Source organism: Stegostoma tigrinum, chromosome 36 (assembly GCF_030684315.1).
Source record: "Stegostoma tigrinum isolate sSteTig4 chromosome 36, sSteTig4.hap1, whole genome shotgun sequence".
Taxonomy (NCBI): Eukaryota; Metazoa; Chordata; class Chondrichthyes; order Orectolobiformes; family Stegostomatidae; genus Stegostoma; species Stegostoma tigrinum.
This window is the reverse complement of record NC_081389.1, coordinates 23822326-23846124: the sequence shown is the minus strand read 5'-3', so window position 1 is coordinate 23846124 and position 23799 is coordinate 23822326. Positions and strand designations below refer to the sequence as shown.

Genomic DNA, 23799 nt, shown 5'->3' with positions numbered 1-23799 from the left:
AAACTGCCTACGCTGGAGCCTGAGATAAGGTGTAGAGTTGGATGAACACAGCAGGCCAGGCAGCATCAGAGGAGCAGGAAAGTTGATGTTTCGGGTCTGGACTCTTCTTCAGAAATGGGGGAGGGGAAGGGCGCTCTGAAATATATAGAGAGAGGGGAGGCGATAATAGAAGGTGGATAGTGAAGCAGAGAGTCGGAGATAAGACGGACAGGTCAAGGAGGCGGGGATGAAACCAGTAAAGGTGAGTGTAGGTAGGGAATTGAGATGGGGACTGGTCAATGGGAAGGGAGGGGCGGGTAGGTGGGAGGGAAGATGGACTGGCCAAGGAGGCACTGGAAGAGGCCACAATGATGTCACCCGAAAACTAGAGGAACAGCACCTCGTATTCCAGCTGGAAACGCTACCACCCAATGGTCTCAATGTGGACTTTATAAGCTTCAAAACCTACCCACCCTGACCTCATCCCAAGACCAGCACCCCCTCTTGTTCCCGCCTCCTCAAATCTGCCCGTCTTTTCTCCCATCTATCCGCTCCTCCCACCTCACTACCAACCCCCAGCCCTACTTCCTACCTACACACACCTCACCTCTACTAGCCTCATCCCCACCTCCCTGACCTGTCAGTCTTCCCTCCCACCTACCTGCCCCCTTCCTCCTCACTGACCAACCTCCATCCCAACTCCCTACCTACACTAACCTTTACTGGCTTCATCCCTGCCTCCTTGACCAGCCTGTCTTCTCTCCACCTATCTGTTCCACTATCTACCTTCTATTATCGCATTCCTGTCTTTCTACCGACTTCAGAGCCTCCTTCCCCTCCCCCATTTCTGAAGAAGGGTCCAGACCCGAAATATCAGCTTTCCTGCTCCTCTGATGCTGCCTGGCCTGCTGTGTTCATCCAGCTCCACATCTTACTATTAACAACTGTTCAGTTGCATTACTTAATTGTCATTCTATGAAAATAAAGGATTAACAAACACATAAAGTAGGAGAAGATAATGCTGAAACAGGCACATTGACTCTTTGAGAGTTCATGATTCATCCAGTAAACACTATTATATAACATTTTCTAAATAAGCAACAAGGGCTTGTCCTCAGCTGTTGAAATGTGCAACAAACAAGTTGACAAAGTTTCCAGTTGTCCTCAAGAATTATTCTTCACTTGCGTGGTGACTACAGTTTCAAGAAAATATCAATTTTAGACACATTCACAACAATGTCTTTAATATGCACGATGAATCAGGGATTATTCACATTGAAAAACCACTACTGTGCACAAAATACTGCTATTACTTTACAGTCAATTGTCAATTTTGTGACTGTAAAGTAAAAATTTCATTGTATATGAAGTGTTTTTAGATATTTTTGATATATGAACAGGAGCACATTCAGATCCTTCCTACATTTAGAGGACACTTTGATCATCAAATCTGTTAAACATTCTGACAATGTAGTCAGGAAGAGCAATTAGTACTTGAAAGAGCTTGGTCAAAGTAAGTAAGCCAGATAAGAAATGATGCATAGAACTTAATGTTGAAATATTAACACTCCCACGTTTAAACACAAAAGTCAATGCAAAATTCTTCTCAGGAAACCTAATCAAGCATCGGCAAATTACCTGAGGCCGTTTGGCTAAATGTCAAAACCCGTTAATAACTGCCAATCGTTGGCAGGGAATGCAAAATAAAATATTGAACTTTGGGCAGTTTTCCTTCAAAACAACATCACAATTTGATTCCAAGATAATAAAATGTGAGGCTGGATGAACACAGCAGGCCAAGCAGCATCTCAGGAGCACAAAAGCTGACGTTTCGGGCCTAGACCCTTCATCAGAGAGGGGGATGGGGAGAGGGAACTGGAATAAATAGGGAGAGGCGGACCGAAGATGGAGAGTAAAGAAGATAGGTGGAGAGAGTATAGGTGGGGAGGTAGGGAGGGGATAGGTCAGTCCAGGGAAGGCGGACAGGTCAAGGAGGTGGGATGAGGTTAGTAGGTAGATGGGGGTGTGGCTTGGGGTGGGAGGAAGGGATGGGTGAGAGGAAGAACCGGTTAGGGAGGCAGAGACAGGATGGACTGGTTTTGGGATGCAGTGGGTGGGGGGGAAGAGCTGGGCTGGTTGTGTGGTGCAGTGGGGGGAGGGGACGAACTGGGCTGGTTTAGGGATGCAGTAGGGGAAGGGGAGATTTTGAAACTGGTCAAGTCCACATTGATACCATATGGCTGCAGGGTTCCCAAGCGGAATATGAGTTGCTGTTCCTGCAACCTTCGGGTGGCATCATTGTGGCAGTGCAGGAGGCCCATGATGGACATGTCATCTAGAGAATGGGAGGGGGAGTGGAAATGGTTTGCGACTGGGAGGTGCAGTTGTTTGTTGCGAACTGAGCGGAGGTGTTCTGCAAAGCGGTCCCCAAGCCTCCGCTTGGTTTCCCCAATGTAGAGGAAGCCGCACCGGGTACAGTGGATGCAGTATACCACATTGGCAGATGTGCAGGTGAACCTCTGCTTAATGTGGAATGTCATCTTGGGGCCTGGGATAGGGGTGAGGGAGGAGGTGTGGGGACAAATGTAGCAGTTCCTGCAGTTGCAGGGGAAGGTGCCGGGTGTGGTGGGGTTGGAGGGCAGTGTGGAGCAAACAAGGGAGTCACGGAGAGAGTGGTCTCTCCGGAAAGCAGACAGGGGAGGGGATGGAAAAATGTCTAGGGTGGTGGGGTCGGATTGTAAATGGCGGAAGTGTCGGAGGATGATGCGTTGTATCCGGAGGTTGGTAGGGTGGTGTGTGAGAAAGAGGGGGATCCTCTTAGGGCGGTTGTGGCGGGGGCGGGGTGTGAGGGATGTGTTGCGGGAAATACGGGAGACGCGGTCAAGGGCGTTCTCGATCACTGTGGGGGGAAAGTTGCGGTCCTTAAAGAACTTGGACATCTGGGATGTGCGGGAGTGGAATGTCTTATCGTGGGAGCAGATGCGGCGGAGGCGGCGGAATTGGGAATAGGGGATGGAATTTTTGCAGGAGGGTTGGTGGGAGGAGGTGTATTCTAGGTGATTCAAACAGTCAGAGAAGTTCATTGAGAATGAATATGAAAAAGTAGCAATGCAGGACAAACTCTTTAAAATTCCTACTTCTGGGAAGAACTTCATGAAGTACAAAGTATAAATCAAGAAATAATGGATATTCATGAGAACTACAGTTCTCGTAGGTGATTTTAATTTGCATATTGATTGGGCAAATCCGATATGCAAGTGCAACATGGCAGAAGAATTTACAGAGAGCATCAGGGATTGCTTCTGAGAGTAGTATGTTGCATAAGTTACAATATGCCAGGCCATTTTGAGATTGAGATAAAAGTGATGTTAGATCTTTTGAAGAGCATCAAGGTGGATAAGTCCCGAGCGCCCGATGGTATCTACCCCAGGTCATTGAGAGAGGCAAGAGAAGTGTTTTCTGGGGCCTTGACCAAAATCTTTGCATCCTTGTTAGCCACTGGAGGGGTGCCAGAGGACTGGTGAGTGGCTAATGTGGTTCCTCTGTTCAAGGAAGGAAATAGGGATAATCAAGGAAACTATAGACTGGTGAGACTCAAATTGGTGGTTGGGTATCTGGTAGGGAGAAGTCTTAGGGGTAGGATTTACGTACATTTGGAAAAGCATGATCTAGTTAGGGGCAGTCAGTACAACTTTTGTGCAAGGCAGGTGATGTCTTACTAACTTGACTGAATTTTTCGAGGAGTGACAGAGGTGATTGATGAGGGTAGAGCAGTGGATGTTTTCTACTTGGATTTTAGTAAGGCTGTCAACAATGTCCCTCATGGTAGGCTCATCCAGAAGATTAAGATGCATGGGACCCACAGTGACTTGGTTTTTGGATTTCAAAACTGCCTTTCCCATAGGAGGCAGTGGGTAGTGCTGGAAGAGTGTTTTACTGGTTGGAGGTCCATGACTATGGGTGTTCTGCAGAGATCCAAACTGGGACTTCTGCTGTTCGTGTATATATTAGATAATATATATATATGTGACTTGGTTGAAAACGTGATGGTTGGGTTGGTAAATTTGCAGGTGGCGCAAAGATCAATGGAGTTGAGGATAGTGTAGTACGCTATCAAATGATGTAATAGGACACTTCTCTTGCACAAATCAGTTGCAGATTTGTGTGGAGAAATGGCAGATAGAGTTTAATCTGGGCAGATATGAGGTGCTGCACTTTGGGAAATCAAATGTTAAGGAAAAGTAAACAGTTAATGACAGAACCCAGAACAGCATTGATACATAAAGGGATATTGGGGTTCAAGTCCATAGCTCGCTGAAATTGGCCACACTAGTAGATAGAGTGGTAAAGGAAGTATATGGCATGTTTGCCTTTATTACTGGGGCATCGAATACAATAGTCGGGATGTGATGTTGCAGCTCTATAAGATTTTGGTTAGGCTGCATTCATAAGTATTGCATTCAATTCCAGTTGCCACATTACAGGAAGGAGGTGGAGGCTCTGAAGCAGGTGCTGAAGTGGTTTACCAGGATGTTGCCTGGGTTACAGGGTATGAGCTATAAGGGGAGGCTAGAAAAACTAGGACTGTTTTCTCCGACACGGTGAAGGCTGAGGGGAGCCTTGATAGAAGTCTATAAAATTATGAGATGCATAGATAGGTTGACAGTGAGGATCATTTTCCTCAGAGTTGAAATGTCGAATGCGAAGGGGCATGCGTTTAAGGTAAGAGGGAGAAAGTTCAAAGGAGATGTGAACAGCAAATTTTTATTTTTACAGAGAGTGGTAGGCATCTGGAACACATTGCCAGGGTGGTGGTGGAGGCAGAAATAACAGGGGCATTTAAAGAGCTTTTAAATAAGCACATGAATACGCAAAGAATGGAGGGATATGGACCAAGGGCGGGCAGAAGACATTTGTTTAATATGGCATTATGTTCAGCACAACATTGTGGGCCGAAGGGCCAGTTCCTATGCTGTGCTCTTTCATGTTCTAAGCTATTTTAGATGTAATAATACAATTAGGTAGGATTAAGAGATCTCATAGTTAATGATCCTCTGGACAACAGCTATCACATCATAGTCAAATTTCAAACTCAGCGCAAGGACAAGCCACTCGCGTCTCAACTTCAGTAAAGGTAACTGCAGAGGTATGAAGAAAGACGTGCTTAAAGTAGGCTAGAAAAATAGACGAATAGCAAAACAGTGCCTGACCAGAGGTAAGCAATTAGGCAGATATGTCATAACAATCAACATAAATTTGTTTCAGTCAAAAAAGGTTTTTGAGAAGGATCGATCTCCCAAGGTCCACACAAGCAGTCAAAGACGGCATTCATTAAAAACTAAGGCATGCAGAGCAGCAAAAAAAGTGGTAGGTCGGAAGATTTGGATTTTTTTTTCAGGAACCAACAGATGATAAGAAGATAACTGAGAGGGAGAAATTGATTATGAGAAAGTAAATTGGCAAGAAATATAAAGACAAAAAAAACTAAGAGATTCTATCAGAGCATTTAAAAAGAAAAAGAGCAGGTAAAGTAAGTGTGGGACCTTTGGAGGATATGGCTGGGGATTGAGAATGTGGAACAGGGAAATGGCAGATAATTTAAATCAATATTTTGTATCAGTCTTCACAGTGAAAGATCCTTCTCAAAGAGACTGATAAGCTAGACACTAATGGAGGAAAAGTATAGCAACTATCTGTATCATAAGGAACAGAGCATTTTGATAAACAAATGGGATTACGAGGCAAACAAGTTTCAATGACCAGATGGCCTCTATCCAAGGGTCTTGCACAAAAAGTTCCAGTGCTCACTAGATTGTAGGACGGTTCCAGTGGATTGGAAAACCAATAATATTATTGACTTGGTCAAGTAGGGTGGGAATCAGAGAGCAGGAAATTATGGGCCAGTTAGCCTAACATCTATCTCTGGGGAAATGTTAGGGTTCATTAAGAAAGAAACAGCAGGACATTCAGAAAAGCTTAATGGAATCAACCAAAGTCAATACAGTTTTCTGAAAGGAAATCATATTTGATAATTTTTCTAGTGCTCTTTGAGGAAACAAGCACATTTGACAAAAGGGAATCAGCAGACATAGTGTAGATTTCCAGAAGGCTTTGATGAGGTGCCCAAAAAAAAGCGCACAATAAAGGAACTCTCAATATTATAGGCTCCACATTAGCATGGATTGGAGATTGATTAACATAGAGAAGACTGAGGCAGGGTTAATGGACCTTCTCAGGTTGGAAAGATCTAACTAATGAATTGCCACAGGCATCAGTCCCAGTGCCTCAATTATTTACTATCTATATCAATGGCTTGGCAGAGGGATGCGGAGATACAAGTGCAATCGATACAAATTTGCTTGATTATATAAAAATAGCTGCGAAGGTATGTTGTGATAAGACCATCAGGAATCTGCAAGAGGTGATAGGTTGAGTATTGGGCAAAAACATGCAAGATAAAGTTTGATGCAAGAAAATGGGAGATCACATACTTTGGTAGGAAGAACCAAAAGGCAGGCTATTACTTTAGTGGAAAGAGACTCCAGAAAACACAGAGCAGCGAGATCTGGACTTTCTATTGCATGGAACTCTCATATGTTCTTGTATTCTTATAAGTGTTGTTGCTTTCGTAAGATCATAAGATATACAAGCAGAATTAAGCCATTCAACCATGACTGATGTTCCTCAACCCCATAACCCTTGAACAAAAACAGGAAGTTGTTGAAAAAGCTCAGCCGGTCTGGCAGCATCTGTAAAGAAAAAAATCAGAGTTAACATTTCAGGTGAGGTGACCCTTCCTCAGAACTGATGGCAGCTAGGAAAATGTCAGTTTATATGCAGAAGATAGGGAGGGGGACAAGGTGGGGAGTAAATTACAGATGGGGATAGAGGCCAAAGAGAGGGAAGAGCAGTTGGATAGACAAAGGAGTTGATAACAATCTGGCTAGGAAGCTGAACTGTTAATTGCTGTTAATAGGAACTGTTAGTGAGTAACAATAGTTAGCGTGCAATGGCAGACAAAGTGATAATAAGGCCTGGTGTGTGGGGAAGAGGGCTAGGACGTGGGAGAGTTTAGGCCCTAAAATTACTGAATTGAGAGAGTCCAGAGGGCTGCACGGTCCCCAAGTGGAAAATGAGAACATAGATGTTCTGCAATGCGATAACCCAGTCTATGCTTCATATTTCCAATGTAAGGAGGCCACATTGTGAGCAATGAATACAGTAGATTAGATTCTGGGAAATGTTGCTTTACCTGGAAGGTATGTTTGGGCCCTTGAATACTGGTGGGGGGTAAATGGGCAGGTGTTACACTTTTGCCGGTTGCAGGGGAAAGTGCCATGGAGGGAGATCCTTTACCAATCAAAAACCTATTTCTGTCTCAAATACACTCAATGACCTGGCCCCCACAACCCTTTGTGGCAATGAGTTCCTCAGATTATCTAGCCACTGTCTGTTCAAATTCCTCATTTCAGTTCTAAATGGTCACCCCTTCACTCTGAGGCTGCAAACTTGGCTCCTAGTCTCTCCTCCCAATGGAAACATCTCCATGTCCATTCAATCCAGGCCTTTCAGTATTCTGTAAGCTTCAATAAGATCCCCCTATATCTTTCTAAACTCCATTCAGTACAGACCCAGAGTCCTCAACCACTCCTCATATGACAAGCCCTTCTTCCCTGGGGATCATTCTTGTAAGCCTCCTCTGAATCCCCTCTAATGCCAGCACATCCATTCTAGATACGGGACCCAAAACTGCTCAGTATATTCCAAATGCAGCCTGACCAGGGCCTTATAGAGCCTCAGCAGAACATCTCTGTTCTTGTATTCTAGCCCTTTTGAGATGAATGCTAACATTTCATTTGACTTCTTAACTGCCAAGTGATCCAGTATTTTAAACTTGAGAGTCCTGAGGTAGGACTCCCAAGTCCCTTTGTGATTCAGATTTTTGAAGCTTACCTTCATTTAGAAAATAGTCTATGCTTCTATTCTTTCTCACACTTTCCCACACTGTATTTCATCTGCCACTTCTTTACCCACTCATCTAGTGTTTCCAAGTCTTTCTGCACCCTCCTTGACTCTCCACCTATCTTTGTATCATCTGTAAACTTCGTAACAATGTCTTCAGTTTCTTTGTTCAGGTCATTAATGCATAACATGAGTAGTTGTGGTCACAACACAGACCTCAGCAGAACTCCACAGGCTGCCATCCTGAAAAACACCCCCTTATCCATACTTTCTGCCTTCTGCCAGTCAGCCGATTCTTTATCCACGTTAGTATGTTGCCCCGAACACCAGTCTTACCTTATTTATCAGCCCCTTGTGCATCGCTTTGCCAAAGACCTTCTAGAAATCCAAGCAGATTAGGTCCACCGGCTCTCCTTTGTCTAACTTGCTCATTACCTCCTCAAACAGTTCTAGTAAATTGTTCAAACATGATCTCCCCTTGATGACTGATTCCTATTTTACCATGTTCTTTGAGCATTCAGCAATCTCATCCTCAATAATGAATTCTAAAATATTACCTATGACTGACGTCAGGCTAACCAGCCTACAGTTTCCTGTCTCCTGTCTCCGTTGCTTCTTAGCAGGGATTTTATTCCAGTCCTCTGGGGCCCTTTCTGGCTCTAATTAATCCTGAAAGATCACCACCACAACCTCTACAATCTCCTCAGCTATATCCTTCAGAACTCTGGGAGGAGTCCATCTGATCTGGATGAATTATCCACCTTCAGACCTTTCAGCTTTCCCAGCATCTTCTCCTTAGTGGTGACCACTACACTCACCTCTGTCCCTGGTCTTTTGAAGTTCTGATATGTAGCTGTGAGAACAGTCAGTTTCTTTGCCATTTTTTGTTCCCCATTACTATTTCACCAGCCTCATCTCCCAGCAGTCCAAAGACCATTCTGAACTCTCAGATGTTATAGAGTCATACAGCATGGAAACAGACCCTGTGGTCCAAACAGACCATGCTGAACATAATACCAAATTAAATTAGTCCCACCTACCTGCTCCTGGCCTATATCAGTCCAAAGCTTTCCTAATCATACATCCATCCAAATGTCTTTTAAACATTACATTGTACACGCATCCACCATTTCATCAGGAAGTTCATTCCACATGCAAACCACCCTTTGTGTAAAATGCTTGCCGCTCACGTGTTTTTTTAAATCTCTCTGCTCTCACCTTAAAATGTGCCCCCTTGTCTTGAAATTGCCCATCTTAGGGAAAAGCTGGCTACTATTAACTCTAGCTATATCTCTCATGATATTATAAGCTTCCATCAGGTCATCTGTCAACCTCCTATGCTACAGTGAAAAAGCCTATCAAGCTTTTCCTTATAATTCAAACCTTCCATGTCCCACAACATCTTGGAAAATCTCTTCTGAACCCTCTCCAGCTTGCTAATATCCCTCCTATAACTCAGTGACCAGAATTGGACACAATATTCCAGAAGAGTCCTTGCTAATGTCCCGTGCAACCTCAACATAATGTCCCAATTCCTATACTCAAAGGGCTGAGCAATGAAGGCAAACATGCTAAACTTATTCTTTCGTTCTTGTGTATAGCTCATCATTTTTTAAATGATGCCTGAGGAGATTTAATACTTGTTTCCTTAGAACATACTTAACACTCGATATATACACTATGAGCAATGACTGACTTAGAAATTTATTACCTGTTCTGTCTTCATTGATTAACATATGCACAATTATTTTAGTACACCTAGAATTTCTTTGCTGCCTCAACCAACTACCATTCAACCTTAATATAATCTGGAAAGATCATATTAACTTCTAACATGTTACACGACATCAAACTTTAGCAACAAAGTCCCTCTCTCACTTAACAGTCTTGTTCTTACATTTACTGCTGAGTCACATTGTTTGCTAAGCAAAGCTTGCATTATCAAATCTTCTACATCGTTATTTTTCATCAACTTCAATTGGTAAGTGTGAAAGCTTTTCATTCTTTGAAATTATAAGGAAAGTCAATTAGCGAAATGTTTACGGCTTCTTACAGAAACAAAGGCAGCTTTAGTCATGGATTAAAGGCATAGTTAAACCACATTCTCCTCTGACAAAGCATGAGAATTTCCTTTTACCAGAGATACTGCAGTACTGAGGCTGCAAGATAACTAGCTCTTTAAAAGAAAAAGTAATTCAATTTTTTGACTTAAGACATTTTTCTTCTCAACAGTATAACTGTGTCAAATCTTACCATTGACTGCAAAAAGAATCAACGATATGTAGCAGAGTCTACTTTTGTCTAAGGTGAACATGACTGACACACACACAAATGCTTGATGCATAGAAACTCAATGTTTAAAAAAATGTCTGTCTGCAGCCCACAAATATATTTATGCTAATTTAGATGCTGGCAGAGAGAAAGTCATCAGAAAAGCATGTAGCACTACAATGGTTAGCACAAATCTAGCTACTAAAAGGATTTTGACTTTCCTGCTTGTGGGTTTTGGTTGAAGCTCAATAATTAGGAAGCATAATTCTAAAGTGAAAGACAGGAGGTTGACAGGAGATTTGAGGAAAACCTTTTTCACCAGAGGGTAGTGGGATCTGGAATGCACTGGCTGTGAGGATAGTTGCGGCTGGAAACCTCACAACCTTCAAAAAGTACTTGGCTAAGCACATGAAGTGCCATAACATTCAAGGCTATGGGTTTACTGTGGGAAAATGGGAGTACTGTAGATAGCATATTTTTGGCAGTACAGACCTGACAGGTTAATGACCCTACCCTCCCTCGACCTCTTCATCTCCAACTGCCGTCGAGACATTAACCGCCTCAACCTCTCCACCCCTCTCACCCACTCCAACCTCTCCCCCGCAGAACGGGCAGCCCTCCGCTCCCTCCACTCCAACCCCAACCTCACCATCAAACCCGCAGACAAGGGTGGCGCAGTGGTAGTATGGCGCACTGACCTCTACATCGCCGAGGCCAGACGCCAACTCTCCGACACCACCTCCTACCGCCTCCTCGATCATGACCCCACACCCGCGCACCAAACCATCATCTCCAACACCATTCACGACCTCATCACCTCAGGGGACCTCCCACCCACAGCCTCCAACCTCATTGTTCCCCAACCCCGCACGGCCCATTTCTATCTCCTTCCCAAAATCCACAAACCTGCCTGCCCTGGTCGACCCATCGTCTCAGCCTGCTCCTGCCCCACCGAACTCATCTCCACCTATCTGGACTCCATTTTCTCCCCTTTGGTCCAGGAACTCCCCACCTACGTCCGTGGCACCACCCACGCCCTCCACCTCCTCCAGGACTTCCAATTCCCTGGCCCCCAACACCTCATATTCACCATGGACGTCCAGTCCCTGTACACCTGCATTCTGCATGGAGATGGCCTCAAGGCCCTCCGCTTCTTCCTGTCCCGCAGGCCCGACCAGTCCCCCTCCACCGACACTCTCATCCGCCTAGATGAACTCGTCCTCACACTCAACAACTTCTCTTTTGGATCCTCCCACTTCCTACAGACTAAAGGGGTGGCCATGGGCACCCGAATGGGCGCCAGCTATGCCTGCCTCTTTGTAGGTTACGTGGAACAGTCCCTCTTCCGCACCTACACAGGCCCCAAACCCCACCTCTTCCTCCGGTACATTGATGACTGTATCGGCGCCGCCTCTTGCTCCCCAAAGGAGCTCGAACAGTTCATCCACTTCACCAACACCTTCCACCCCAACCTTCAGTTCACCTGGGCCATCTCCAGCACATCCCTCACCTTCCTGGACCTCTCAGTCTCCATCTCAGGCAACCAGCTTGTAACTGATGTCCATTTCAAGCCCACCGACTCCCACAGCTACCTAAAATACACCTCCTCCCACCCACCCTCCTGCAAAACTTCCATCCCCTATTCCCAATTCCTCCGCCTCCGCCGCATCTGCTCCCACGAAAAGACATTCCACTCCCGCACATCCCAGATGTCCAAGTTCTTTAAGGACCGCAACTTTCCCCCCACAGTGATCGAGAACGCCCTTGACCGCGTCTCCCGTATTTCCCGCAACACATCCCTCACACCCCGCCCCCGCCACAACCGCCCTAAGAGGATCCCCCTCGTTCTCACACACCACCCTACCAACCTCCGGATACAACGCATCATCCTCCGACACTTCTGCCATTTACAATCCGACCCCACCACCCTAGACATTTTTCCATCCCCTCCCCTGTCTGCTTTCCGGAGAGACCACTCTCTCCGTGACTCCTTTGTTCGCTCCACACTGCCCTCCAACCCCACCACACCCGGCACCTTCCCCTGCATCTGCAGGAAATGCTACACTTGTCCCCACACCTCCTCCCTCACCCCCATCCCAGGCCCCAAGATGACGTTCCACATTAAGCAGAGGTTCACCTGCACATCTGCCAATGTGGTATACTGCATCCACTGTACCCGGTGCGGCTTCCTCTACATTGGGGAAACCAAGCGGAGGCTTGGGGACCGCTTTGCAGAACACCTCCGCTCAGTTCGCAACAAACAACTGCACCTCCCAGTCGCAAACCATTTCCACTCCCCCTCCCATTCTCTAGATGACATGTCCATCATGGGCCTCCTGCACTGCCACAATGATGCCACCCGAAGGTTGCAGGAACAGCAACTCATATTCCGCTTGGGAACCCTGCAGCCATATGGTATCAATGTGGACTTGACCAGTTTCAAAATCTCCCCTTCCCCTACTGCATCCCTAAACCAGCCCAGTTCGTCCCCTCCCCCCACTGCACCACACAACCAGCCCAGCTCTTCCCCCCCACCCACTGCATCCCAAAACCAGTCCAACCTGTCTCTGCCTCCCTAACCGGTTCTTCCTCTCACCCATCCCATCCTCCCACCCCAAGCCACACCCCCATCTACCTACTAACCTCATCCCACCTCCTTGACCTGTCCGTCTTCCCTGGACTGACCTATCCCCTCCCTACCTCCCCACCTATACTCTCTCCACCTATCTTCTTTACTCTCCATCTTCGGTCCGCCTCCCCCTCTCTCCCTATTTATTCCAGTTCCCTCTCCCCATCCCCCTCTCTGATGAAGGGTCTAGGCCTGAAACGTCAGCTTTTGTGCTCCTGAGATGCTGCTTGGCCTGCTGTGTTCATCCAGCCTCACATTTTGTTATCCAGGTTAATGACCCTATTCTGTACATTACGGTTCTATGAACTCATATGTTCTAGGATTGCTTTGATCAGTTTTGAATGCACATTTAATTCAAGACAACATTATGAAGCAAAGCTCTGCTCTCCTGAGCTTTTGGTAATAATTAAAACCCTGGGATACTGAAATACCTCCATGGCAGGCAGACATAACACTGAACATGGCAGAGAAACGCATAAAGCAGTGAGTGCCAGATTACATTTAGGTTTGTACTGAGTTAGGTGAGCCCAGCATGGACAATAGGGGAATTAGCATAATCTTAAACTGTGAAGACCAACTGCAACTACCGCCCCTGATCACTCTCAAGACCCTAACTGGAAATTAACAGTGTGCACATGCGTGTATGCATTAACCCTAAAACAAATAACTTGGGCCTAATTTATTACTCAGTGCTGCTGGTTTCTGCTGAGATTAATTTCATAATCAGTCCCAGGCTCAGATATTATAACGTTCAGAACAAAGCGTTGGTTGGAGTAAAATTAAGTCTCAATACATACTTTTAAACAAAACTGAAGATTAAAATAACAATCTCTTTTCAGGGAAACATCTGTTTTCTCACTGCACTCCTATAAAACGTGCACAGATTGTTAAACCTCACTGAATGAGCAAACAACAATAGTGACACTCCACAAGGTGATGGGACGAAAAGACGCAACTGGTACATGTAAAGTCCTGTAGGTGGCAGTGTCTCATTAAAATCATCTTAAGATAAGTCCAAACACAGCTGTCAGGATACTATAATTCGGCTATCATGACAGAAAATTAGATTCAAGTTACTTAAATAGAAATTCGTTGAAATTGAAATGTGAACAGCACATAATAATGAATAGGTTATATTGCCACGAGACAATTTTATGCAGACTAGAAGTAACTAGTCAGTGTCAAGCACAACCACACATTGCAAGACAACAAACCTCAAGTTGACAAACACAAGTTGGGATGATTATCTGCGATACTGGAGGTCAGATAAAGATTGCAAGAGATGTTTGAATAAACAATGATGGATTATAAAATAAAATCCTTGATGCAACAATAACACTTTGCAAGAAGTCACTTTATGACCTTCAGGTTGCAAATTAAAGCTTCAATGATAGTGAAAAATACCTAATCAAAGTAGCTTTGCATACAATTAACAGAGGTGCATGCAGCTAAAGTTAACATTCCAAACTTAGTCAAGATAAAATTAAAACACAATTATCCTCTTTTACAAATTTGCAAAATGCATTGCAAAAGTAAAATGTCATGGGAAAAAAAATTATACCGCTGTGCTGTTAATAAACCCACAAGTTAGAACCGATTGAGATTCAGGTGTTAAAAGTGAAAGAGTTGAAACAGTTGTGTAAGTACAAACCTAACAGTACAGTTAGCAAAGATAGGTCATGCAATAATTTGCCAAATCAAGTCAACTGCAAGGAATTGAATAATGCAAATGCTGGGCACAAGGCAGTAGTAGAGGATAGTCAAAAAGATTGGTTTAGCAATAGATTGGCCATACCCAATCAGAAACAGTGTGACCAGATCTCCTAGAGTTTGAAAGAGATTTCCAGTGTAGGACAATGGTGATCTAAGTCCCAAATATATGGTTGTTTTAAAAGGAAACACTCAAAACACGTTCAAAAGTACTTTACTCAATATGTTCATAATTTACTTTTCAATTTTATTTTCCTCTCCTGAAAATGTTGTCAGGGAAATGCCATTGCTGCAGTACTCCTGTGGCTTACTCTGTTCTTTAGTTGAGTACAGACAGCTACTTTTGATTCATATTTCACCAACATGGGTCATAACAGTCAGATTTATTTCAACCTTCAACACATACTCGAGTAAGAGGACTTTTTCTTTGTCCCAGATTTCATTCCAAATTTAGACTCAGTTACTATCTTAACTGGGATGTTACAACTGGCCTCAGTATTTTCATTCGGGGTGCTAACGGCAGGTATGGAACTGCCTGCAAAAAGTGAGTGCCTTCTAAAGATGAAGGTAAGACAAGGGACATGTAGACATATTTTTATGCAAGTTTGGACTATTGAACTAACAAAATCTTCACTAATTTTCAGACATCAGAATAAACACATAAAACTGTGCAGTTGACACCACAAATTATAGCGGTACAGAAATTGACAAGATGACTATGTGACAAAAGGCAACCTGGTCACTCCTAGTCATTTGGCTACTGAATTCAGTAATTTCTCATAAAATGGCAGGCAAGTCTACAACTCATTATTTAAAAATCCCTCAGCTTAACTAGCCAGATGGCTCTTTGCAATGTAGTGTGAAGCCAACTGCATAGGTTCAATTCCCAAAATGGCTGAGGTTACCACAAAGGACTTCTTAACCTCTCCCCTCAGCTGAGGATTGGTGACCCTCAGGTTAAACTACCACCAGTCATCTCTAATGACAGCAGCCACACTATGGTCCTCTGGGACTACAGCAATTTGACTCCATTGTTATAGTACAGTTGGCACGAAATTCATAATATGCCTTAATTTGCTACATTATAAACAAGCTTTAACTTGCTAAGTATTCTCATTTTCAACATTCCATACAACGAATGTTAAATACAGAAAACAGATTGGATAACTTTTGCTGAAGTTAGGAGATATAATTGTCAATGGCAGTTGGATACAGCAGCAAAACTAACTGCAAAAAAAAATGCAGTGATTTATAGAAAGGTGCCATCCTTATGCATTGAGTGTTACCTTCTAAAATCTGAAAGGCAGGGAGGTTAAGCAGTTCCAGATGTCAGTATCACTTTCTACCCCATATTAAGGGTTAGGTAAGAGATGCTTCCAGATTTGACACACCCAATTGGCCAGATTTTATTTACCATTTCTGAGTCACTGTAACAGGCCTGTCCGGCACTGTCCTTGGGCCTCAGCTCAGGCCTAGGTTGGTCGGGAGAGAGAGGGGGCTCAACGAAGGGGCCATCATACTCCTCTTCCTCAGACTCTCCCTCCCCTTCAGCGTTACAGCCTCTAGTCAAGAAATCAGAGCGGGTCCGCGCCATGCGGGCTTTCTTTTTGTGCGCTGGTCTTGCAACCTGATTGACCGAATAACATAAACACATCAAAATACAAGAAAAATTCTCAAATGACATGATCACTCAGCCCGAGTCCTAAAGATGACTACTTTGCAATAACAAACCATCCTCGTCTACAAAGGCATAGCTAAGAACCAACAAAGCAATGATTAAAAAAAGAAAAGCGCGATTTAGGAGTGAAGAATGTAACAGCAGGAATTTCAAAATACCTTCTGTGTATTTAATTAAAATATACTAGGTCCCTTGTAAATAGTGACATCATGCTTGTGCGGTATTCAACTGTACTGGCCACAAGTTTTCAAGCTTGAGATCCAGTTTTAACTTAATCAGTGAGGGTTCCTGCCTATGGTTACTTTCCAGTGGCTCCTGTTAGAAAGTGCAACATTGAATGCCGGATGAAAGACTGCCAGATCCAAGATTGTGCTTGGATGTGACATTCCCACAATCAGACTGTAAACGACCGAGGTCCTTGCTCACTTGAGGAAAACAATTACTTTGATGAGATACTCGAGAGCAGTTGATGATGTGGAATGACAACCTTAAGTAAATAGCATATTTGGCAAATGGGAAAGATAAAACATACATGGAAGAAATAGAAGATTGAGGCATTTTATGCTTGTGATACCACGTCTATAAACGGCAAAGTGCAAATATTGGCTGTAAGTTTTGACTGGAGCGCAGCAGACTGACTTTAAATAATCCCCGTTCACAAGCACTCATTCTTCAGAAACTACTTGATTCCGGTTCTCCATACTGGTCTCTTTCACAAATTACTAAGGAGATATGATTAAATTGCTTACATGAGTTAATTTTAATCGTGATGTTGTAGCCATCTTTTCTCTGAAAGTTTGACCTTCTTGGGAAAATTCAGATTTTTCCAGATTCACAGAATCTTTGTCAAACCTGTGAAATGCAGTAGTAAAAATAAGCAAAATTCATCTGTGTCATGGTAGATTTTTCATGATTTAGAAGCAAACATAATTTAAGACTTTTCAATAGCCCAGTGGATATATGTACAAAGAACACTGTAGTCCTGAACAACACAGACGAAGATTCAGTTCCTGCGTAATCTGTGGGACAATTTGGGCAGACAATTTTCATCATCATCCCAGTTGATGGGAGCAGAGACACAGTTCCTGCTCCTGATCTCTATCCAATGACCTAGCTCATACAGATCATCAAACTAAGCAAATGATCAAAAGTGGCAACATTGCAAATCCCCACCTTTCGGAACAGAAATTAAACTAAAGTCCCATCTCCCTTCAGAGGAGGTTCTAAAAAAACCCCCATCTCAATAGTCAAAGAAGCAGACAGTTCTGCCATTGTCTAGGCTAACATTTATCCTTCAACTGCAGTAACAACAGATTATCTCATCTTGTATTTCATGAGCTAGTTGTGGGACCTTTCGGTTGTAGTTTCATAAACTACAACAGTGACTACACTTTCAAAGTATTCAACCTGGTGTGAAGTAGTTTTGTTTGTTCTGATATCTTGAAAGGTATTGTACAAGTCATAAGAACGTGATTATGTTTGGTTGCAAAAGCACCACCAACATTCTTCCCCAGCCTCACATCAAAAACTATTAATTTGACATGGTGTCAGAGGAATGCCAGCACCCTGACAAGAATGAACAGCAGAAAGAGTATTTCTCTAACTTAATAATATCTCTTCAGCACAATACTCAACTCCATGTTCAGGATTCCTTTACAAAGTACCCTCCTCGTCCATTAACCTCTAAGTCAACATTCCACAGTTAGACAAAGGTATTCAGTAGATGGAGATAATGTCACTGAGAAATGCTTTTCTTTATTAAAAAGTTGTGACTCATCATTTTACCTATTTTGTGCTATAAACAATTCATTAACCAATACTCATACAACAACAATCACTGAATAGTTTACTTGATAAACCAAGTCGTCTAAACACACAAATCAGCAGGTTAGAATTCCAAAACTAGGGATGATTATCATTAGGTTTCTGTTCATGGAGTTCTGAATGATCTGAGTATTTAGGAAAAACCACATAACATTGCCACATCAACCAATCTTCAGGAATTCTACCTGTTGACGCTGAACTGATACCTTTTTCTAGTAGTCAGATAAGCTATTAGGTAGCTGTACATTCATATTGAATATTGGCAAACAAGGAACTAGTAAGGAGTTTTAAAAAAACCCTTCTGGTACCATTTCAGACATGTTATCAACCTAATTCTGAATTGAACAAAATCCCTGAAACTTTGTGGCATCTCAAAACCCTCAAAGCTCTCAAGAAATTATATAATGACAAACTGGATACGTTCCTTATTCATGAGTTTAGTTTTAAGAGGAGAATTTGGCTACCAACAACTCCGTATTAATTCTGCAAATCTAATTTAACCCCACGCTCTCTGTAACATGTTTTTACCTACTTCTGCAGAATTCTACCCAATACGGCAGTTCACTTTACATCTCTGACTTCTGATAGTCTCCAGTTTCACTTCATTCTCTCGGTTTCTTCATTTCTGTTAAAGCTCCATATTACACAGCTCCTGCCACTATCACTGCCTCCATCAGATTCACTACTTCTGCAAAAATGCAGTGCCACATTTCTATTCCTCTCTCTCCTTACAACTAATTCTGGACGGCTGTATCTCCATACTTCCACTGCATGCAAATTTTCCTTTCTTTGTAATTTCATATGACTGCAATTTATGCCTTTGACTGTGTACTCGACTGTTGTTTTCCCTTATCAGAGGTGACATGGAACCAGATTACAAATAAAGCAGTATTAAAAAGCCACACAAAACATGAATACGACATCTGTTTTGATCTTGCATAATCCTGTGTTTTTAAGAACATTGGCTACAATGCAGTAACATATAGGCAATATATTCAACAATGCTCTACATTAAAGAAAAAGTGCTGGAAAAACACAGATCAGGCTGGATCAGAGGGCAAATAATCAAGAGTTAACATGTTGAGTTGAAAATTAGTCAAAGGGACCACAAAAGTTGGACACTGCTATAAACTGAGGATGTACCAATAAAGCATTTTTCTCTAGAACTTGAAGATAAGAGGAATTGTGCAGTGTGCACTTTAGCTACAAAAGTCAATATCAATTTTCAGAGCAGTGAGATTGATAATTTGAGAGAAACAGTGTGGCACCTGGAGTCTTTGAGTTAAGGAAAAATTGCCTAATGACAACATTTGGATTGGTCTAGTTGCACAGTGCAGTGTAGTCAAAGTCACACACTTTTCAAGAGTGACAGGACAAAAAAAGACTAGACTCTAAAGAAAATATTCTCATGTAAGAAAAGACATAGGTCCACTCATTCAGCTACTGAATTGAAGATCAATCATTGTTCTATAGATTGAATTTTAAACACATAATAATGATCTTCTTGTTAATGACGAAATGTGATGTGAATTATTTTTTACTTTAATAGTAGTCTGTCAGGCATGCTGATTATCTTGGTGGCTTGATTGGGTGACTACACAATTACATTTGTGACATTTGGAATAGTGGAGTTGGATTATCAGTGCATTTTCCTCTCCCAAGATCCTGTCAGATCTATTAAGTTTTTCAAGCATTTCCTATTTTTAATTAAGATTTAGAGAATGCAAATTATTCTGTTTTATTCTCCATCTTAAGAAAAACCAAAAGAAACAGGAGCAGGAGTAAGCCATTCAAGCCCACTCTATTGTGTAGTGAGATCACAGATACTCTACTATTTTAAGGCCATTTTCCTGCAGCGCCAATCTCAGTCCTGAACATACTCAATCACTGAACTTCCACAGCCATCTAAGGTAGATAATACCAACAATTTATTACCGAAGTGAAGAACTTCTTTCTCTTTGCACCATAAATAGTTTGCCCCTTTTTTTGAGACTGTGTCCCTGGTCTTAGATTCCCTAGACAGACGTAAAAATCCTTTCTGCATCAAGCCTGTTGATTGTGTAAGAATCATGTTTGAATGAGAGCATCTCTCATTTTTCTAAACTCCAAAGAATATAGGCTTAAATCTACTTCATATTTCCTCACAAGACAATCCCAACACCCTAGGGAATCAAAGATTACAAAGTGTGGGGCTGGATGAACACAGCAAGCCAAGCAGCATCTTAGGAGCACAAAACCTGACGTTTCAGGCCTAGACCCTTCATCAGAAAATCACCTTTTCTGATGAAGGGTCTAGGCCCGAAACGTTTAGCTTTTGTGCTCCTAAGATGCTGCTTGGCCTGCTCTGTTCATCCAGCCACACACTTTGTTATCTTGGATTCTCCAGCATCTGCAGTTCCCATCATCTCTGACCCTAGGGAATCAGTTTGATGAACCTTCATCGCACTGCCTCAATGGCAAGTGCAAAAACCGAAGTTGCTGGGAAAGCTCAGCAGGTCTGGCAACATCTATGAAGGAGAAAACAGAGTTAACGTTTCAGGTCCAGTGACCCTTTCTCAGAACTGGTTCACAGTTCTCCTTCACAGACGTTGCCAGACCTGCTGAGCTCTTCCAGCAACTTTGGTTTTTGTTACTGATTTACAGCATCCACAGTTCTTTCAGTCTCTACGGCAAGTATATCTTTCCACACATAAGGAGGCCAAAACTGCACACAACTCCAAATGCTGAGTCATCAAGGCCATCTATCACTTCAAGACATCTTCATTCTTAAACTCATATCCTCTTGTACTGAAGACTAACATATGTTTTGCCTTAATACCTATCTGCTAATTTTCAATGATTCAAGAACAGGATACCTAAAATTCCTGCGAAGGTCAATAATTCCCAGTTCCCTGCTGAACAGCCAGCTCCTGTTCTTATTTCTTACGCTTTTAACATTTCAGAAACATTCAGTATTTCAATTTTTCTAATGAAGTGGATAACCTCACACATCTGAATGTTGTATTCCAAATTTTGGAATTGGCAATTTTTTGTTCACTTACTTAACCTCTCCAAATTCCCTGGAAGTGTTTTAGCATCACCTTCATAACTCCTAATCTGTGCACTGGCCTTTCTAGGGGGAGTAAATAATTTATTATAAATTTAACCTGATGTGGATCAAGAATTAAATCTGTTAACTATCAATATTAATTACTTGCACCTAGTTATTTTTTGTCAACTGCAAACTTGAAAGCATTACCCTTAATCCTCACATGCAAATGCATCATCGATATAGATTGTGAATACATGGGACCCAAGCACTAATCCTTTTGGTGCTACAGAATCCCAGATTGTCATTCTGAATGTGACCCATTTAATCCTTCTCAGTTTTCTGTTCATCAACCAGTTCTCAATTCATGCCAATACATTTCCCTTAATTCACATGCTGTAATTTTGTTTACTAACCTCTTGCGTAGATACTTATCAGAAGTTTTCTGAAAATGTAATGAACTCACATCCACCAGTTCCCTGTTACCTATTCTGATAGTTATAGTCTCAAAAAACTCCCAAAAGCTTTGTCAAACATGATTCCTCTTTCATAAATCCAAGCTGATATTTGGCAGCAACTTGTTTTCACAAGTCCTGAGATTCTTTTATTTCTGAAAGGTTTTAGTATTTTCCTCCATGAAGGCAGACACAAAGTATTTCTTTAGCTTCTCTGCCATTTCTCTATTCCCGACTATATATTCTCTTCTTGGAATGAATTCAGACTGGTTTTTGCTAATCTTTTCGTTTTACAGACCTACAGAAGCTCTTATGACTCATTTTTATATTTTTCATTTAATCTTTTTTCTTGGTTGTCCTTTTAAAATAATGTTTTGTACAAGGTGCAGAAAGCAGCGACAGTTTCCACTACAGATACCATTTTACCCGAGCCAAATAAAACTCTCTACACTGATTTATACACTCCCAAATCAGTTACAGATCAGATGGAGGACAAATTAAGTCTCTCAGAGGTCATATACAGCTTGGAAGAAAATGCATAAGGGACTAGAATGTTGGGAAGAGGGGCGATAAGCTTAGAAGTTTCCATTATACTGCTGCGTTAAACTCACCCAGGCCTGGTATAGTATAAACAGATGCAAAACTCTCTTCAACAATGTCACAAAGCTTCACCCTCAGACAACAACCTGTACTCACTATTTCTCCCAATACTCACATTCCTGAGTGAGACTGAAAGTTAATTGACAAGATTATAAACAATTTTGTGGGTTCACTGCTTGCTGTAAAGACTCCATCTCATTCTCTCAGTTCCACCATCTCCATTTCATACGTTGAGATGAGGCCCACTTCAACAAGGAAGCCTCTGAAGTGTCCAGCTGCTTCCTCAACCAAAGACCCTCCCAGCAGCGCAGTTGACAGGGCCCTCAACTGGATCCGCCCATCTCCCTCATGTTTCCCCTCACCCCTCTCTTCTCTCACGCAACAGCGGTAAGGTTCCCCTTGTCCTTACCTATCATCCCACCAGCATCCACATCCAGAAGATCATCAGGCACCATCTCCACCACCTCCGGCGAGACGCCACCACCAGACATATTCCCCTCTCCTCCCTAGTCCACTTTCTACAGGGACCGTTCCCTCCGGGACATCCTGGTCCACTCTTCCTTCACCGCCAACAATAACACTTCACCTGCACTTCCCAGAATCTAATCTACTGCATGTGCTACTTACAATGTGGTCTCCTTTACATTGGGGAAACAAGGTGGGGGCTGGGTGATTGCTTTGCAGAACATCTACGACCTGCTCGCAAAAAAAGACCCTGAACTTCCAGTTGCCTGTCACTTTAACACACCGCCCTGTTCCCTGGCCAAGATTTCGGTCTCTGGCTTGCTGCTGTGTTCCAGCAAAGCTCAAATCAAGCTGGGAGAACACCACCTCATTTTCAGCCCTCTGGGCTCAATACTCAGTTCAGTAATTTTTAGGCCTAAACTCTCCCATGTCCTAGCCCCCAACCCCAAAGAGAATGAGAGAATGAGATGGAGACTTTACAGCAAGCAGTGAACCCACAAACACCAGGCCTTGTTATCACACAGCCTGCCATTATACCCCATCTATTGTTTGTCATAACAGTCCCCATTAACAGCTATTCACCCTCCTAGCCAGATTGTTATCAATTCCGAGATAATGGGAACTGCAGATGCTGGAGATTCCAAGATAATAAAATGTGAGGCTGGATGAACACAGCAGGCCAAGCAGCATCTCAGGAGCACAAAAGCTGACGTTTCGGGCCTAGACCCTTCATCAGAGAGCTCTCTGATGAAGGGTCTAGGCCCGAAACGTCAGCTTTTGTGCTCCTGAGATGCTGCTTGGCCTGCTGTGTTCATCCAGCCTCACATTTTATTATCCTGTTATCAATTCCTTTGTCTTTTCAACTACTCTTCTGTCTTTAGGCTTTATCCTTTATCCTATCCTTTACTCCCAACCCATCCACCTCTCTAATTTCCTTAATGAAGCGGTAAAGTTACTACAGTCTTAACACACCATTGGGCTGCTATCTTATTAGAGCCATTAATTTTAAAGAACACCTCTACTTTGTATAGTACAATGTTCAGACCATTTTTCAAATGAATTTCTTATACGTCTATGTTTACCTCATTCCATACACGAGCTTTTGATCAACAGAAGCAGCAGATGGCCTGTTCATTAACTTTGCTGAGATTATTCATTACTATCTTGGTTAGCTTTTCCCCACAGCCAAACATCAAAC

At 42.8% G+C, this 23799-nt stretch overlaps 1 protein-coding gene across 8 annotated transcripts in view; it reads right to left on the bottom strand.

Moving 5' to 3' along the window:
• myo9aa (myosin IXAa) overlaps positions 1-23799 on the bottom strand; it is a 318790-nt gene that overhangs the window by 52387 nt on the left and 242604 nt on the right. For 7 of the 8 annotated variants that reach the window (XM_059640175.1, XM_059640177.1, XM_059640181.1 and 4 more), the window contains 2 exons: positions 16979-17081; positions 15966-16178 (listed from right to left, as the gene is read on the bottom strand). In XM_059640175.1, coding sequence (XP_059496158.1) covers positions 15966-16178; positions 16979-17081 — 316 coding nt within the window. The remainder of the gene's footprint in view (positions 1-15965; positions 16179-16978; positions 17082-23799) is intronic. The other variant, XM_059640182.1, reaches the window with a different exon arrangement.